The following is a 20,064-nucleotide window of genomic DNA, read 5'->3' as shown; positions in this document are numbered from 1 at the left end:
GTAGTTCTTCTGTTAGATCAGACCAGATGTGCTAGCCTTGGCTCTCCATGTGCATTAATAAAATTTGGCTACCCCTTCCCCTGTTGCCAGTTCACTGGCTGTCCTTCTTTCAGACCACTTATGGTAGGTACTAACCACCGCATACTGGGAACCCCTTACAAGACCTACAGTTTTGGAGATACTCTGACCCAGTTGTCTACCCATCAGTTTGTCTCTCATCAAAGATGCTCAGATCCTTGGGAATTTGTATTGTTTCCAACATATCATCTTCAACAAACAGACTGTTCACTTGCTGCTTAATATATCCCATCCCTTGACAGATGTCATTTTAACAAGATAATCAATGTTATTCATTTTACCTCTCAGTTATTTTAATGTTGTGACTGATAGGTGTGTACATTCTACTCCTGGATGAGCATTCAACTAGTTGTCAGCTCTCCTGCTTACAAATCCCACCTCCACAACTCAATCTGATTTTTTCTGAGCATGTGGCAGACTAATTGGAGTAAATTGCTGTGCATTTCATATTAGCAACCGGTTTTCACAGAAGCAAACTGACAAAAGCCTCTGAATTACTAAGATTATGTAAATGAAGGCTACTACTGTAAATCGTTGGAAAAGTTGCCTAATGTGGCATAGTCCTAAATAGAGATGATTACTCACTTTTGAAAGTGTTCATGTTACCTCGTTTTTCTTCATTCAGTGTAAACACATGAATCCTTCCCTTCTAATTCTGCTCTTATCCTGGGCTCTATGCCTGTTCTCTGTAGAAACTTCCTATTGCTTAGGGAATGGGCTTGTGCAAACCTCTGCTTTAAGGTAATTTCTAGTACCAGTCCTCAGAAGCAGAAAACAGCATGTAAGAGAATTTGACACAGGTGCCTCCAAGTCCAGTCCCACTGAACAAAGTGGGGTCTATAAAGCAAGCAAGACCATACAAAGGAGCAGCAATTCTGCTTATCTTGCTGAAACAACGGGTTAACTGATCACCCTCAACAGATGTATTTCACACTAGGAAAATAAGTTCAGTGTGTGATACCTTAAAAGGCTGCAGCTACAGAGCAGACACATACTAGTGCTACCAAATCTAGAAACCCAGATAACAGCAAACAAAGCACAGCTCTTCTACTGTATGTGTGCCAGGAAACCATCTTCATATGTTCAGGACACATTCAGCATTTCCATTGGAAACTGTTTTGTACTTAGGGTTTTGATACTAATAATGCTTGTAAAAATGTAGCTGGGGTAAAATCCCATGTATTGTTATAAGAATTTCTAGTTATTAGTTTTACTCAAGGTCAAAACAATAAATTATGTGGAAGCAAAGGTTTTTGCTTTTAGAAGTTTCTCTTTCTACAAATTTAATAGGTAAGCTCGTGGGACCCTTGTGAATAATGGTTCCTTGGATAACTGGATTAAGTGAGCTTAGACAATAGTACAGTATTGTATGATTCATTGCACAATAATTAAAAACAGGAAATATAACTCATTAGACCGTAACCTTTTTAAAGAACAAAGAGAACAAGAAACCTATTCAGCTCAAGTTTGTTTCGACTTGTATATACATGCATATATCCATCTTGGATAATTCTTGAGCTATGAATAAATTGTTTTATTTTGTTTATTAAAGTAAGAATGTTATCTGTTCTAACATAATATTCTGTTATATAGTGTTGCAAACTGCCCGATATTGCAGTACTTACTGGGAAGGTAAAACTAGTTTAAATAACAGTTGAGGATTCATGAAAAAGGTTAATTAATTGAAATCTCATATTCTCTTCAAGAATTAAAACCAATAGCAAGTACTATATGCATAAGGCTACAAATGAATTAATATTCTACTACTTAAAATTAGGGAAAGGTTTACCAAAACTCCTCAAAAGTAAACTTATTTAAGGACACTCGATCCAAAATATCACACTTCATCAATTATTTATGACAGTAACAGATTTTATTTTACACTATAAACCATGCACAGGATTGTCATTTGAAATGTAAAAAAGAAAAAAGAAATAACATGAATAGTACAAATTTACATTGTCAGGTGCACTACTTTAGATAGAAGAAAAACTAACATTTATAGATCGAGCCAGTATAAAGAGTAGAGTTCTTGATCAGAAGAACTCATAAGTTTCTTTTCTGTCATAACGAGGTCCACACAACCACATGAAATTTAACCACATCACATTTCTTGAGCAGTTAATAGAGTTTCATTCTAGGGAAAGTCCAGACATCTGGACTGCTGCTTAACCGCAATGAATCTGATTGAGACGAGCTTGCCTCAGCCAAGTCACAATTATGAATGGTAGTCATAGGCAGACTATTTGTTATTTTTGAATGATGCATCAAGAGAGGAAATGGTGAAAAAAACTGGCCCCTTAATGCTTTCCCATCACATGTGTGCATGTGATCCTCAGCAGGTTTTACCTTTGCCATGCAGTTATTGTCTTCCTTTTTTATCTGATAGTTGCTGATCTCTGGAAAAAGACCCATCTGATTTTTGTTACGTCCCAAAAGTAAGTTATTATTGTAAAAAAAAAATATTGTCTGTATAATGGCAAGGATCAACAGCATCAATAGAATAAAACTTCGGACTCATGCTGAAGGCAGAATAGTGACACCCTTCCTGCATTGTCTGCAAAGACCAATGGGGAAAATCATAGGGAGGGTTGGCTGTGTTAAATGTGCAGGATGATTGACAGTCGCCTGCGTGTGACTGGTATGAAGTCACAGGATAAGACATGGATCTTGTTCTTTTTTCTGACAGTTTTAAAGAGTCCAAGCTAGTGCTAGATGATGATATGCAGACATAGTCCACTTCATTCGTCACTGGTTCTGCAAGGTGAAAGATGTCATCAGCTTGTACAGATGGTTTTAAATTAAACTTTGTAAAAAAACTGGTATTAGTTGTGTTTTGCTCATCATCAAAATGCAAAAAATTTGTTTCAAAAAGAACTGGATTTGAGTGTTCACCATAACTTGCTGGGCTCTCTGAGCGCTGATTAAGAATTGTAAAAGGCTCTTCATTATCCTGTTCAATAAAACACCAAATAAAATTTTAGAGAGAAATATTTACTATTTTTTTACATATATGTACAAAGCATAGGAAAATAAATCTGAAATGTCACACACAGTTTGACAATCACATGATAAAAAGATGCAACATTATAAAAAGGGTTTAAAAGAAATAATATTTTTATCACCAAAGAAATGTACTGAAGCAATTAGGAAATAAAAAAATCTGTAGCTTGTATTGGTAATACTGATGGAAAAAAGAAGAACAACTATTCCAGGATTAAAAAAGCTATAGTTAAAGCTTATATATACCTTCACATACGGTTACCAATTTGTTTAAATCCTCTACTCAATTACAGACACACAAAAGTTCATTATATTCCCTTAAACTAACAAGGGCCTGTTGGAAAAATTCTTTGATCATGACACATTTAAAAAGCCTAATTTCAAAGTTTAGGTCATTGGACACATTTACTCAGTTTTAAGTGTAGTCCATAATGCCTCAAATGGCAATGGACAGGGCCACTGTCAATGTGTAGATAAATTGTCATTTTTTTTTTCTTTATTTCACCTTATACAATTTCTTGTATTAGGAATTTGTTAGTTTTCACATACCCCTTGGGGTCAGAGCACAGGGTCAGCCATTGTGCAGTGCCCCTGGAGCAATTACAATTAAGGGTCTTGCTCAAGGGCCCAGCAGAGTAGGATCTCTTTTGGCAGTGACGGGGATTGAAACCTGAAACCTTCGGGATACCAGCACAGATCCTTACCCTCAGAGCCACCACTCCACCCTTACATTCATTTGCTATTGTTGCAGACTATGTATTAAGCCACTCCACTATGTCCCACCTGCAGGCAAGGTTTCAGAAACCATTGCTTCAGTCTAAAGGGATTAGATGGCACCTAACTACTTGAGGTTTACTTCCTCTTTTGGGATGCAAGTTAAACCACATGAAGCATTGTTTTCTACAAAGAAACATTACTTTTTTATAGTCTGCTTACTAATGGTTTATGTGGAATAAGTATTTATATTTTATAACAGTTTGCCATTTGTGTTTCTTCCTAGAACTGTGACCATTTATGTTATGTATGATTAAGCAAAGAAAATGTATGAATAAAAAAAAAATTAAACATTATCAATAATAGTGCTTACTGAAGTATTATTCAATCTACTGCTCATTGTTTATTGTAAATGTTATTATATTATTGAAAATGTCACAAGCTTTTTTTTCACTATCTAATCAAACAGATCATTAAATGGTAAAGTTGTAAGCTGTCTGGCAAATATTAAGATACTCAATCTTATAACATACACAAGTATAATACAGGAGTTGTACCTTTCCACTGTGGTGGGCTGGTGCCCTGCCCGGGGTTTGTTTCCTGCCTTGCGCCCTGTGTTGGCTGAGATTGGCTCCAGCAGACCCCTGTGACCCTGTGTTAGGATACAGCGGGTTGGATAATGGATGGATGGACCTTTCCAAATGTATGGAAAGATTAAGCTGAAAGTGGTTTAATTGTAACTAGTTCATTTTCACTTTGGAACAGCTTTCAAGAAGTTATATACTGTATATTAAATGATATATTTGAAAAATACAGTAAATTGAAGCACCTAATAGACTACAGTAGTATTTGTTAAGAATCATGTAACTACACCATCACTTTATTTCATTTGTCATATATATATATATATATATATATATATATACATACAGTATATATATATACATATTGTCACACACGTGCGACTGGGAGCGAGCTGGGTGGACCAAGTGGAGGTGATTACCTGCCGGGCGAAGGGGTGGCAGGGTGCTCTAAACCTGTTTCTGTTATTTCTGCAGACTGGATGCGGGAAAACCTGCATGATCTGATGTCACTTCCTGTTCTGGCGCCCAGACTGATGTCACTTCCGGTTCCGGCACCCAGACTGACATCACTTTCAGTTTATAGACTATAAAATCTCCATCTTGCCAAACTAATTCAGTTCATTCTGGGAACTCAAACTAGCAACATCGTTGTTTTCAATCTAAGTCTTTTGCAGCCAGGAACAATATACGGGTGGCTGCTCCAAACCTTTTTTAGTGTGTTGAGACTCATTCTTTCACAATATATATATATATATATATATATATATATATATATATATATATATACAGTAATCCCTCCTCCATCGCGGGGGTTGCGTTCCAGAGCCACCCGCGAAATAGGAAAATCCGCGAAGTAGAAACCATATGTTTATATGGTTATTTTTAGAATGTCATGCTTGGGTCACAGATTTGCGCAGAAACACAGGAGGTTGTAGAGAGACAGGAACGTTATTCAAACACTGCAAACAAACATTTGTCTCTTTTTCAAAAGTTTAAACTGTGCTCCATGACAAGACAGAGATGACAGTTCTGTCTCACAATTAAAAGAATGCAAACATATCTTCCTTTTCAAAGGAGTGCAAAGCAAGCAGTCAAAAAAAAAATCAATAGAGCTTTTTGGCTTTTAAGTATGCGAAGCACCGCTGGTACAAAGCTGTTGAAGGCGGCAGCTCACACCCCCTCTGTCAGGAGCAGGAAGAGAGAGAGAGAGAGAGAGATAGAGAGAGAGATAGAGAGAGACAGATAAAAAAAATCAATACGTGCCCTTTGAGCTTTTAAGTATGCGAAGCTCCGTGCAGCATGTCCTTCAGGAAGCAGCTGCACACAGCCCCCCTGCTCACACCCCCCTACGTCAGCGCAAGAGAGAGAGAGAGAGAGAGAGAGAGAGGGAGAGAGAAAGTAAGCTGGATAGCTTCTCAGCCATCTGCCAATAGCGTCCCTTGTATGAAATCAACTGGGCAAACCAACTGAGGAAGTATGTACCAGAAATTAAAAGACCTATTGTCCGCAGAAACCCGCGAAGCAGCGAAAAATCCGCGATATATATTTAAATATGCTTACATATAAAATCCGCGATGGAGTGAAGCCGCGAAAGGCGAAGCGCGATATAGCGAGGGATCACTGTATATATATATATATATATATATATATATATACAGACACACAGTATATATGACAATATGTTTATAAACATATACAAATACTGTGCAAAAGTTTTAGGCAGGTGTGAAAAAATGCTGTAAACAAAGAATGCTTTCAAAAATGGAAGTGTTATTTATTTTCATCAATCAACAAAATGCAGTGAATGAACAAAAGAGAAATCAAAATCAAATCAATATTTGGTGTGATCACCCTTTGCCTTCAAAACAGAATCAATTCTTCTAGGTACACTTGCACACAGTTTTTGAAGGAACTCGGCTGGTAGGTTGTTCCAAACATCTTGGAGAACTAACCACAGGTTTCCTCACATCCTTCTATCTCTTCATGTAATCCCAGACACACTAGATGATGTTGAGATCAGGGCTCTGTGGGGGCCATACCATCACTTCCAGGACTTCTTGTTCTTTTTTACGCTGAAGATAGTTCTTAATGACTTTGGCTGTATGTTTGGGGTCGTTGTCCAGCTGCAGAATAAATTTGGGGCCAATCATACGCCTCCCTGATGGTATTGCATGATGGATAAGTATCTGCCTGTATTTCTCAGCATTGAGAACACCATTAATCCTGACCAAATCTCCAACTCCATTTGCAGAAATGCAGCCCCAAACGTTCAAGAAACCTCCACCATGCTTCACTGTTGCCTGCAGACACTCATTATTGTACCGCTCTCCAGCCCTTTGACGAACAAACTGCCTTCTGCTACAGTCAAATATTTCAAATTTTGACTCATCAGTCCAGAGCACCTGCTGCAATTTTCTGCACCCCAGTTCCTATGTTTTCGTGCATACTTGAGTCGCTTGGCCTTATTTCCACATCTGGGGTATGGCTTTTTGGCTGCAACTCTTCCATGAAGACCACTTCTGGCCAGACTTCTCCAGACAGTAGACGGGTGTACCTGTGTCCCACTGGTTTCTGCCAGTTCTGAGCTGATGGCACTGCTGGACATCTTCTGATTTCGAAGGGTAATAAGTTTGATGTGTCTTTCATCTGCTGCACTGTTTCCTTGGCCGGCCACTGCATCTACGATCCTCAACATTGCCCGTTTCTTTGTGCTTCTTCAAAAGAGCTTGAACAGCACATCTTGAAACCCCAGTCTGCTTTGAAATCTTTGTTTGGGAGAGACCTTGCTGATGCAGTATAACTACCTTGTGTCTTGTTGCTGTGCTCAATCTTGCCATGACATGACACTGTCTTCCACAACCTCACCTTGGTAGCAGAGTTTGGCTGTTCCTCACCCAGTTTTAAGCCTCCTACACAGCTGTTTCTGTTTCAGTTAATGACTGTGTTTCAACCTACATGTGACATTGATGATCATTAGCACCTGTTTGGTATAATTGGTTGATCATACACCTGACTAGAATTCTACAAAATCCCTGACTTTGTGCAAGTGGACCTATAAGAATTGATGCTGGTTTGAAGGCAAAAGGTAGTAACACCAAATATTGATTTGATTTAGATTTTTCTTTTGTTCGCTCACTTTGCATTTTGTAAATTGATAACAATAAACAATCATTATTTATATTTCTGAAAGCATTCTTTGTTTACAGCATTTTTTTCACACCTGCCTAAAACTTTTGCACAGTACTGTACATACTCACAGAAATAGAAATAGCAAGCTGTTCGGATGTCTGTTTGTTCACTAATCACACAAAAAAGCTGAACCAATTTTCATGTAGACCAAAAACACATACAGCATTTTCTTTTCAATCTATATGGATAACTTTCACTGACTCCGTAGATTACATCTTTTGTCTATGTGAATGTATTTTGACTCATCATGGGTTGTGTTTAGCCATGTTGAATTTTCCAAAAGAAATTCCCTTTTTATTTATACGGGCAATGCTGGGTACTTCAGCTGTTATATACATACACATACACACATGAACCCATAATTTATATGTGTGTTTGTTTTACAAAAACTACAGTATGTGACATGTAATGAACGTCTGTTGTAAAGAATAACTTAAATGTCCCTTAATAAAATATGACAAAAGGATATTTACTCTTGAAGATCAAAAGTTAAAAAATTACATTATGATTCTTTTCCTGTCATTTAACTAAGGGAGCTCTTCTTCAGGTGTGCCACCTAAGCTAATATGGTCATCTACAACCAACACAAAAAAGAAGCTTAATAAGGGTATCATCTGAAGGCTAAGGGAACAAAATCACTTGTTACAGCTACACTTCCCAGTGACCTAATAGAATTGCTCAAAATCTTAAATACTCTCAAAAAAAGATGCTAATAAAGATTCTAATGTGTCCTAAAAAGAAATTGAAAAAAACTGCAATTATGAAGTAGGAACTGAAAAGTACTGCATTCAAGACTACACCCAGAAAATAAACATAAACACTACACAGAAGAATAGGAGTCTTGGAAACACTCCAATCTTATACTTGCATGTACTTTAATATATATATTAAAAAGAACACAAAGCTTCTCCTAGTTTCAAACGTTATATTCTTAAAATTCTACATCTCAGATGTAATACGTAGAGTGTCATTATTACCACTATTACTGGTAATATATAATAGAGAATATAGATGCAATTCTGCAAGTGTGATAAAGGTTTCAAATACAATGCTATGCCATTCAGCTGCATAGGAATTACAAGCTATAGACAGAGACTTCATGAGTGTGAGGTGTCATTAATAGAACATTAGTTTCATAATTATTCTCATCATGAGAATACAACCAGATTAATTATCACAGTACATGACTGATTACCACAGCATACCATATACACATTGCATAATATAAAAATAGTTAAACCAAGAAGTAGTAGTTCAATATGCATCAAAATGAAAATGGGAGATAAGCATGTCAAGTTACACTAAATTTTCAACTATTACACTCACAAAATTTACAAAATTAGGTTCATCATATATAAATGGAGAGACCAATGATAGTGACACCAGCAGTCTCCTCTTGCCACTACAGTACACAAATAATCACTTGACATTGTGTTTTTCTGTAGTATGCCATGAATAATTCTGATTGGGGTCAGGGTTCTGAGAGGTTTAGTGGTCAGTCTAGTGTACCATGTTATGTGGCATGGCATGACTAGCACATGAAAAGAGATACAGTAGATAGATCACTCAGTATGGGTGTTATTTTGACTTATCAAAATGATTTCGATAACCTGCTGAGATACTGCAGACTCTATGGATGATTGAATTGTTTCCTTTTCCGGTGCCCTGTTGGTGGTGGCGTGTGCGTGATGGATGGATTAAAAGCCAGAAGTCTGTATGACCATCGGCATCAAGTGACTCCGTGAAAAACCCGAACTACAAAGAGGACTATTTCATTTATGTTAGGTAGAATGCCCAGAGGGGACTGGGCGGTCTCGTGGCCTGGAACCTCTACAGATTTAATTTTTTTCTCCAGCCTTCTGGAGTTTTTTTTTGTTTTTTCTGTCCACCCTGGCCATCGGACCTTACTCCTTTCTATGTTAACTAATGTTGTCTTATTTTAATTTCTTATTTTGTCTTTTATTTTTCTTCTCTTCATTATGTAAAGCACTTTGAGCTACTTTTTGTATGAAAATGTGCTATATAAATAAATGTTGTTGTTGTTGTTGTTGAATAATGTCATTGATTATTGGTAGAAATTTGGAGAAACGTGAAATTAGATTCAATAAAACGTAATGTGTTAATTTGCTTAATGATGCTGATGCATTGCATTGATTCAATTGAGCTAAATATGTTCTGCTCCTGATTTTAGGCAAAGGTAAGGCAAGTTTCTGTTACCACTAATATGACCTTTAAGGCAAGCCAAGCTTGACTGTCACCACTTTCCAAAATGCAATGTCCAATCACAAATAGGTGATATCAAAAGAGAACGCCTATACAACATTAGTAACCTTCTTTGGCAAACACTGACACAGGATTAGCATCTACCTCTATTCTCTCAAGGAAAAATGTGTCACAAGACATCATTCTATATTTGACTCCATGCTATGAACTCAACATATAGCTTCATTTTGCATACATAAATAAGTTTACTGCAATTCTGTAATAATTTCTTAATTGTATCAGTCATGTTAAATATATCACCACTGCTTCTGAGTTCACCTTTCATTATAAGAGTATATAAAGCATTCAAAATAAATCAATGGCTTTCAAAATCACTTGCAAAAAATGATTTTACCAAAATGATAAATGGCTGGTCAGAGAAGTTGAGAGCTTCATTCATTTTTCGTGAAAAATCCGTTTTTCTCCTTCTTTTCCTTGACATGTTTTGCATTAATTGCAATTGAGAAGCCTGTAAATGTCTATTGCCAATGTCGCTGGGCAATTTCCATTCTAAAAAATAAATAAATAAACATTATTCAAAAAGCTTTGCTACTAAAATTTAATACAACTGCAAATCATGTTGTGCAAAATTTAAAAACAAACACACATGTACATAAGTGAGCTTTTTATATTAAACTCCAGAGAGCTTAAAGATAGCTTCAGAAACTGGTCATTTATATGTCAACCGGAGAAAATTATATCTATAGCTGAGAAGACATTCCAATTAATTATAATCTAGTTTCATCATCTGCAGGTAGAACTAACACGGAAGAAGCTAGAAACTGACCTGATCTAGGTAGCATTCCCTCTTCAACTGAAGCAGATACTGTTTGACAGTCCACATTTTTCTGGATATGCAACTGGCTCATATCTGGAATTCGCTCATGTCTTTCCTTGAGTAGTCTTTGAAGTACGACTTTTGTTTCTGAAAGGAGATCCCTTCCAATTTGCAAAGGTAATTTTCTTATAAGTCTGTTTAATTTTGAGGCTATTTCATCTACTGGAACACGAGGTCTGCCGCTTTCCACATCCATTTCACCAATTCCACGTTTGTGAGTTTCCAGTTCTAAGAAAACACTCTTATCCTTTTTGGACAACATTCCCATCTCATTTGTTGTGGAATTTTTAGACTGGCTTTGTATATTAACTAATTTATTATCAGGCAGAACTGGAGGGTGAGAATGTGCCTCTGCCATTTTAAGGTTAGTAATAGCTGAAACATTGGTATGTGAATCTGGAGATCTGTCATCTGCCTGATCAAAATTCTGATTTGGCAGGTTAGGCATTTCTGAAATAATTTCTTCTGAAACTGCAGGTTGCTGACCTAAACTGACACCTTCCACACCCACACCAACTGATTCTGAATCCTGTATGTGTGGGTCTTGACTTTCTATGTCATACAAATGTGGAACCTGGGATTGTACAGCAGTGATTGTGCAAGATAATTCTGTTGTTTGACTATTTGCAATACTATTTGCTACTTTACTGATGTTTTGTTCAGAAATGGTCTCATTTGAGTTCTGCTCATTTAGAAGGCGTTCAATGTCAACAGAATTTACTTTCCTGTTAAACAGGCCAAGATGGGTGCTTAGACGACCTTCAGTGATAACTGGGGTATTTGACCTGCACGGCAGGCTAACACCGATTCTGCCTTTTTTTAAGACATTTGTTGTCCCATGGTAGAACCTGCTCTGTGCATGGCTGTGATGGGTCCTATAGATATTTGCAGCACTATACATTTTTTTCTGTAGTCTCACGTATCAGTTGATTTCTCTCCCTTCTAGATCGCCACCGTTTCACTTTCCTAACCATGCTCTGCACCAAAGGTTTCTTTTGCAAAGCACCTGGTGCATTTAAACTTCTAGGTGATGATTCCAAGGATCTCCATTCCTTACAGTGCTCTCTGCCACATTTCTCTGACAAATGCAGATCATGCATTTTGTTAGTCTTCAATGATTTTGACTTTGCACTCATTCTAGTACTAAAGAAAAGCCAAACAAAAGACAAAAGAAGATGAAGTTAAAAGTTTGATATATGAAAGTTACATGATAACAACACAGATCATGAAATTGACAGGATTGTGGCCTTGTAAAGCAATGACCACAATCTTGATTCAGTGTTGATTTTAACATTGAGATAGAGGATAAATTTTTGGATTACATTTCAATTAATGCAATACTAATATCATATATACCTCCAATTCCAAAACTTGCTTTTGCACCACGATATTGTTGCAGGAAGCCAATGTCTACTAAAAGTAAATGGCTCAAGATAGGATAGCATACTGGATCCCATTAATAACACTATCACAATTAAAAATGTATACGTACGGTGAGGGTGGGATGCAGAAAGAAAAACAATACTACTGTGTTCTCCCTTTTTTGACATTAAATTGTGTATAAAATTAGTACGCAGCAAGCTAATTGTTAAACAATAAGTCTTCATGTGACAGTCAGTCAGTAAGCTACCTCCTATTTGACCAGCACACGGGTTTTCCAGTCCATATTCTTCACAACATTTTGAACTGTTGCACTGGGTATTTAAATGTGAAATTAAGTGGTTTCCGCTGCAGGAAATTAAACAAGTCAATAAATTATGCACAGAGAGAGACAGAGATTAAATATTACAATTCCATGGTTTTTTTCTAACTGTTTGGCTGAATACTACACATACTAACATCTCTGCAAACAAGATACCAGTCATCAAGCTATATAATAATGCAGAAAATGTTTTAAACTGCTAAGTAGAGTTTTTTTGGCTAATATGTACAGTATATGTAATAGGAAACCGATTGAGAAAATGCCACCAAACACTGCTAATATTATTAGCAGGTGTACCCAGGACTTCCCTGGATGCAATAAATAGCAGGGACACTAAATACACTGCCTAGGGGAAACATTGTGGCACCTATGCAAAATTTTACTGATTAAACACACCATGTGGAGCAACTTTACATGCTTGTGCCAAGTCACAAAAATGCCTCCAGCAACACTTCCCTAATAAAGTGCTGGTGCAGTCAAATATCATAGGAATATTTAGCCTGTGGTCTTCGCTATACAAATAGTAAGTCTGTACAAAATATGGCAGACATAGGTTCAGCTGTGCGGATTTGCAAACCAGCCAAACAAGCAAACACACATTAAGCTTTATATATTAGATAATATGCCTTATATTATAACACATGCTTTATTTACACCCAAGATCAAATTTTCTTCAGGATCCCAGCAGTCACAGCTTATATCAATGGTATCGGCATGGGACTAGAACCAGCCCAACATGGGATATCAGTCCATTACCTTTTTATATGCTAACTATGCTGTTCCTCTAGTCTTCAGGTAAAGGGACCACATAAACTGGATTAAGGACTACATTGTTTAAGTTGAGCATTAATTAAAAAGAAATTCTACTATTTCTTATGGTGTCACAGAGTGGCATCATGTTGCTTTATGGTTAGACATGCACTTACCAATATCACTGTACTATGCACACAGTACAACTGCTGGATAATTATAGAATTGCAACTGAGAATAAACATACTAGAAACTTTTAACAATTTATTCATGATATAAATGATCTATATAAACAATCTAAAATATGCTATTTTATTTAAATGTAATACGGCACTTAAAGCATTTCAGGTTGTAAATTCATTGACTATTATTTCATAAATATGGGTGTCATAATACACATTCAACCAAACTATTTTTAACATAGCACCTTTTAAAGCAGCATCTTAACAACAGCATAATTAAATATAAAGCAAGCAGTGAAATACATGCACATTCATTAATTTTCTTAACAAGCTTTTTACAGATGTTTCCAGCAGCATTGCTTGCAAGAAGAGAAGCATCCATAGACATAGTACTGGTCATCATTTAACTCAGTTGGAATCACCATTAATTTTACTGAATAAGCCTGCAATCTAGGAGTTATCTTTGACTCTAGCATGTCATTTAAAGCGCATATTACAAAGCTGTCCAAATCATGTTTCTTCTGTCTTAAAAATGTTGGGAAATTAAGGCGCTATCTAAATAAACAGGATTCTGAGAAATTAATTAATGCATTTATTTCTAGTCGGATTGACTACTGCAATGCGGTGTTCACTGGATGTTCAAACTGTTCTTTATACAGCCTCCAGTTAATCCAAAATGCTGCTGCAAGAATTATTACAAGAACAAGAAAATACGAACACATAACACCAGTTCTTAAATCCTTACACTGGCTCCCGGTTAAGTTTAGGGCAGATTTTAAAATCCTCTTTTTAATATATAAAGCATTAAATGGCCAAGGTCCGGCTTACTTGTCTGAACTTATCATGACTTACAAACCAGAGCGCACATTAAGATCTCAATATGCCGGTCTGCTTATGATTTCAAGGATTAATAAAATAACAGTGGGAGGTCGAGCTTTTAGTTACAGGGCCCCTAAACTGTGGAATGGTCTGCCTGCTACTATAAGAGATGCCCCTTTGGTCTCAGCTTTTAAATCCCGGCTGAAGACTCACTATTTCAGTTTAGCATATCCTGACTAGAGCTGCTGATTAACTGTACAGACTACATCTCTGTTGTTAGTCATTAGCACTAAAACAGAAGTAACATGATAGTTATAATTTGTTACTAACCCTCACCTATTCTGTTTCTCTTCTCGGTACTCAAATGTGGCACTTGGTGCCATAGCCCACCTGCCAAGTTGTTTTGCCTGCCTAAGGTAAAGTCATCCCTGATGGCGGATTGCAGGAATCGTGGGTTAGAGGGGTCCTTTCATTGGATTGGCTGGCCCAGCACTGTTTTAGCTGTGGAATGGCCAAATGGGAGAGGCAACTTGATGGCTCTCCAGGACTCTAAACAAATCCAAATCATATTATGTGATATCATCTACTGTTAAATTCTGGTCCGTACTTGTAAAATTTTTATTTATATACTGTATTGAGGATTTGTTCTGTTCTGTGTATTGTATTGTGTTGACCCCCTTCTTTTTGGCTCCAACTGCACGCCCAACCTACCTGGAAAGGGGTCTCTTTTTGAACTGCCTTTCCAAAGGCTTCTACCATTTTTTTCCCTAAAAGGGTCTTTTTGGGAGTTTTTCATTGTCTTCTTAGAGAGTCAAGGCTGGGGGGCTGTCAAGAGGCAGGGCCTGTTAAAGCCCATTGTGGCACTTCTTGTGTGAATTTGGGCTATACAAAAATAAATTGTATTGTATTGTATTGTACTGGTTAATTGAAGGTCGTGCTCATAAACACCAACAGTGTGATTCACTAAATAAGTAGCACACAACCTGCACTTCTTTGAAATGGGTGAGAAAAGTGGAGTATATAGAGAGGACAACAAGAGAATATGGAAAGCTGAAAAAGACAGTGGTCATTGGACCTTAGGATTCTACAGCTGTGAGGTGTAGCTCTAGCCACTATATCACCATACAGATGTACATAAGAACAAACATTTTAAGATAAAGGTCTACATTGATACGCATTTTACAATAGCTGTGTTTTTGAGCTAGCAAGAATGCTACCGCCAAAATGATTTAAGGTATTTGGAAATTTTAATTGTAGTAAGAAGCACAGACAAATCGGGTGATGCTCCAATTTACAGCTTTTTATTGAATCTAGCAGATGATTCTGTGTAGTCAAGAAACCAGTGTAGTAGAACCAGCTGAAACATACAGTACTGTACACAAAAATGCTGAACCTGTTCTGAATCAAGATTCTCATTGCAATATTCTGAAGCTGTGTGAAGTTGTGCTTACTTTGCACAGAAAAAACATCTAAAGAAAGAATGCAGCAATGCAACCTACAAGGGGATATGCCTGTCAATGACAGAGCATGGGAAAGGTGCTATATAAATAAAATGTATTAGTAGTAGTAGTAGTAATTAACTTTTAATTACATTTGAAATGTGATATTCGATGTTCAGATTGCTGTTACTGTGTATCAAAACATAGAATTTGGGAAATAAGTGACAAAATCTAAAGTGTAAGTAAAAAAGGATGAAACTTGAATTAGAGTATGCTGAATACAGTATCTTACAGGAAGCACAGCAATTTTCTTTGTCTAGTATTTATCCATATGTGGTCTGCACATATTCAGCCACTAACATCAAGCCTCTAAGGAATGAGTGAAGTAGTTAAATGCTGACGTACATCTTTTATTGATCTTCACATAAAGATTAGTATTAGGAACACATAGATTTAAGAGGCAGCAATGTGAATGCAAAGAACAAAAACAGAAAATAACAAGAAGGCCATTTTAATAACAGTGGGCCACTACACGGTAGCAATTTTGCTTAACAAGGAAGGTAGCTGCAGTTTTATTCTCTTACTGGGCCACCCAGGGAGGAAAAAAAAAACAAAAACAGCAAAACGTAAAGTCTGGGAGGCAGCTAACAGAACTCAAAGACAACCTTAACATTTAAAACCTGTTGAAGCAGGTTTCAGTTATTAAAATTTTAATAGAAGATTAAAAATGTGCAAAAACATGTTTAGGTTACTATGTCAATGACACATCAAAAGGACACAACACACAGACCTTTTCTTCAGGATTATGTTTCTCCAGGCTGGATTACTGCTTCTCCCTGGCACATTTTCTAGCAACCATCATCTTCGAGTGATCCAGAATGCCTTACCTGTCTGTAAAAATCTTCCCTTCACTATGCCCACCCAATTTCACGGTTTGCTTTCTCCACTGACTTTTAATTTCTACTACAAACCAATTAAATAAATTTTTTCTCACTTCCACATAGCTACTCAGCTCTGTCTGCTTCAGCCTACCTACTAGCTTGATGTCCTCTATTTACTAAACACTTAAAATATACACTTCTTCTCTTGTTTCATGCTATAAAGCTGTTGCCTCCTGACAATCCATTATACTCCCAACCTGGAGGTACTTAGGAACCTCTTGGAAACAGATTTCTTTATCAAACACTTTTGACACTGATGAAGCCTTTTACCACTCAGCTTTTTCAGATATAAGCAGCCCATAACTTGCTATTGCTTTGCTTTTGTTGCTAGTTTGTTACCTAGTCCAGGCCACACAGTAACTTTGTGCTATCATATAGGTTAATGGCTTATATGAAATAAAAATATTAATCACAACAAAGAATGAAAAAATAATTAGGTTAATGCATATTTTTCAGTGCTGTTATAACAGTTACAAGTTTTCATTTGTAACATTTAAGTTTTTTTTCAGTTTTAAGTTAACAGTTACAAGTTTTCAGTGTTGTCATAACAGTTATAAGTGAGGATTCACGCTAACTTTGGGAGAGACCTTTGTGTCTTGTAATGGAGTCTGCTATTAATTTACAGTCACTCACAGTATTTTTAATTACCTCAAGTAGATGGAGAGAGAAAGGCTATTGGATCTGAATAAACTGTAATAATTTATGTTTTACTGATCTGCAACATTATCTCAAAGTAAAAGGCTACACAACTCCACCATGATCACACTCACAACTGCCCAAGAATGCTTTGGTGTCACTGTTAATGTCTGATGTGGTATTTAATGTTTTGTATTTTATTGTCTGACCTGCCATACTAATGACCTGTCTGTTGTAGACAGAGAACTATAACCAGATAACATGAAGAGATCATGCGAGAACATGCACTCAAGGAACTAATACTTACTGCCTTTTTGCATATCTAAACATGTGTTGTCTGAAGTCAACACCACATCTGCATTGTGCAGTCCAGGTGAAATTTATATCAACTCTACCTCTGAAATGCAGCACTGGTGCTCAGACCCGGAGTGCTATGATATACAGTGGAATTAAAAAAAAAAAAAAAAAAACACAATTTCACATATAACTTCATTGATGCTAACTTTAACAGACATAACTCTACAAATCTACCTCTGAAAAAGCACATAGGGACATGGACTTTTAAATGACCCCAAAGTGAAACAAATGGCACTCATCCTTAGCAAACAAACCAAAATAGCTTTATTGAAATTATAACTGATCATGTTCTCTTTCTCTGCTAATCTAGGAAAAGGATCATCAAGTTCATACAACAACGTCAATGTGGGATTCTTCTGAAACCATCATTTTTCAACTGTACTGTGATTCTTTGCAGGGCACCTGTAATGGGTCTAGGTAGCCAGCTGACTTGGAATAATTGGAATCTAGGCCTACAGTTCTTGGCACTTTAAGAAACTTTATAGTATATTAAAAAATGTATAGTTATATTTCTAAGTACATACTGTGTTGTATGGTGCATAATGATTTTGTGTTCCATGCTATATTTTTGTTCAGTGCAATTTTGTATTTTAATTTACAACTTTTGTACTTGGGTGGCACATGTATTGGTGGGTGGCATCACAACTCCAGGTTCCTGGATTCCGATCCTACCTGTGTGAATTTTGCACATTCTCCTTCTGTTACTATGGATTTTCATCCAGGTAATTAGATTTATTGTCCTACCAAATTCATAAGACATTCATAAAATGCAAAACTCAGTATCCAGAGATACTTTGTGAATAATAAAAATACACAGTGAAAAGAAAACTTAACTTTAAAGTGTTCATTCAGAATAAATGTGTATGTGTTAATGTCTTATATAGTTAGTAATTAAATAAATATAATAACAGTAACTGTGTTTCAGTGGGCTGATCTTGAAAATCAAACTGTATATTCTAAAAATAAATTGGATTGATGATTAAAAAGCTCTGTGGTGTGCTGGACACACGTCCAGGGTTGGTTTGGGTGCTGTGCCTAATGCTCACAACACAGACTCTGATGCACCAAAACCCTGAATTGGATCAGGAAGTTAAGAAATTAATGGATGAATTAAAGTAGTGAATAATTGATTAAGAAACTGGCTAGCCCCTATCCCAGTGGGTTGTTGATTCAATTCATTTATGTGTCTCTGAACAATCCAGTTAAAAATACAGTATATATGTGTAAAAAGTTGTACTTTATCGTTGAAATTGTCTCTTTGTGTATGTTTGTTACAAATGGGTACTACTTGTATATAAAACAAGGGATACTTGCAGCTAGCAACGCAAATAGGATACGTAATTAAAACTGTATTTTTGTTTTATTTTTCTTTATAAGTAAAATAACAAATTGCAACTACTTTAGTCTGACATTGTAGCATTTATTTTGGTTTTAACTTCTGAGTCTATGACCTTCTAGTCGTACATCTAAATATGTATCATATTTGTATTAGAAAACGTGGCTTATTATTAGTTCAGATATTCAATTTTTTCTGATCAAGGAGTTAAGCTAGCCGGCGATTCTCAAAATGAGATCCTACACTCACCTTAGAAGAGAAAAAAAAAGTACGAGTTGATCAAACCTGAAATAACATCGTGACACATTATCGCCACCTTTCTGTAATACAAATGTTGACGCTGGAATCTAAACTTGTAAAAGGTTATTGTAAAAATAAAAGGCATATATTAGTTAACTGTGAGAAAACTGAGAACTGGTACACATAATTTGCAATGTTCAATGTTTCAGTACACATAATTTGCTATGTTCAATGTTTCATGCTTGCTCACAGAGCCTGCCAGCTCTCAGCGACTAAAGTACACAAAAATGGCAACACTCGAAGCAACTGAGCCGCACCGTACAGCGAGTAGGCCAAGGCCACCTGAAAATGCTTAATCTCCTCTTTTTTCGATGGGTGCCTGTGCCACTCACTAGATAGATTTAAACAGGGGTTATGTGTGTGTGTGTGTGTGTGAGACATCCGCATAATATATGATACAACTTTTATTAAGTATTACTTTACCCGTTGAATCGACCGCGATGACGCCAATCAGTGGGTACTCAGGTCCACCAGTAGATTTGATAATTCCTGTAGCCTACACGTGAAATAATGTAATCTTCATGTTTTAACGATATAGAGTCAAAACCTCTTGAATAACGTAGCATTCCTTCGTTTGTTGTCAGATTGTCATGTTTGAATTAAAGTAACATCTCTCGAGCGGGTGTCCCGCAGTGTCACCTCGAACTGTCCGGGCAGCAATCTGCCGACGAACTGGTACCGTGCAAGACTACGGACGGAGCAAGCACAACTGAACTTGGCACCGCCGTATTTTAATATTCATTTCAGCCATCAGATCAGTAAGGCATATTACACCAGATTGGGTCCTTTTCCAACAAACATAATTGAACTGCTTAAACTAAGCTCTTACTTCAGACATCATTTTAGTACATTTGCCCATTTTTTGTTAACTACATCCAATTGACATTTGCGGGGAAGCTGACCCGGAAAACAGCAGGCTACAATAATGGACAGC

The 20,064-nt window shown here is 36.7% G+C and overlaps 1 protein-coding gene across 1 annotated transcript; it reads right to left on the bottom strand.

Moving 5' to 3' along the window:
* Positions 1–1,809: 1,809 nt before the first annotated feature.
* On the bottom strand, positions 1,810–12,445 carry LOC127526145 (uncharacterized). Its single transcript, XM_051920634.1, has 4 exons — positions 12,299–12,445; positions 10,618–11,811; positions 10,186–10,340; positions 1,810–3,031 (listed from the first exon to the last, which is right to left on the bottom strand). The coding sequence occupies exons 2-4, from the start codon at positions 11,567–11,569 to the stop codon at positions 2,525–2,527; spliced, it is 1,614 nt and encodes a 537-aa protein (XP_051776594.1). The 5' UTR covers positions 11,570–11,811; positions 12,299–12,445; the 3' UTR covers positions 1,810–2,524.
* Positions 12,446–20,064: the final 7,619 nt, after the last annotated feature.

Source organism: Erpetoichthys calabaricus, chromosome 17, assembly GCF_900747795.2.
Source record: "Erpetoichthys calabaricus chromosome 17, fErpCal1.3, whole genome shotgun sequence".
Taxonomy (NCBI): Eukaryota; Metazoa; Chordata; class Cladistia; order Polypteriformes; family Polypteridae; genus Erpetoichthys; species Erpetoichthys calabaricus.
Note: the sequence above shows the minus strand (reverse complement) of the source record. Positions and strands in the feature narration are given on the sequence as shown.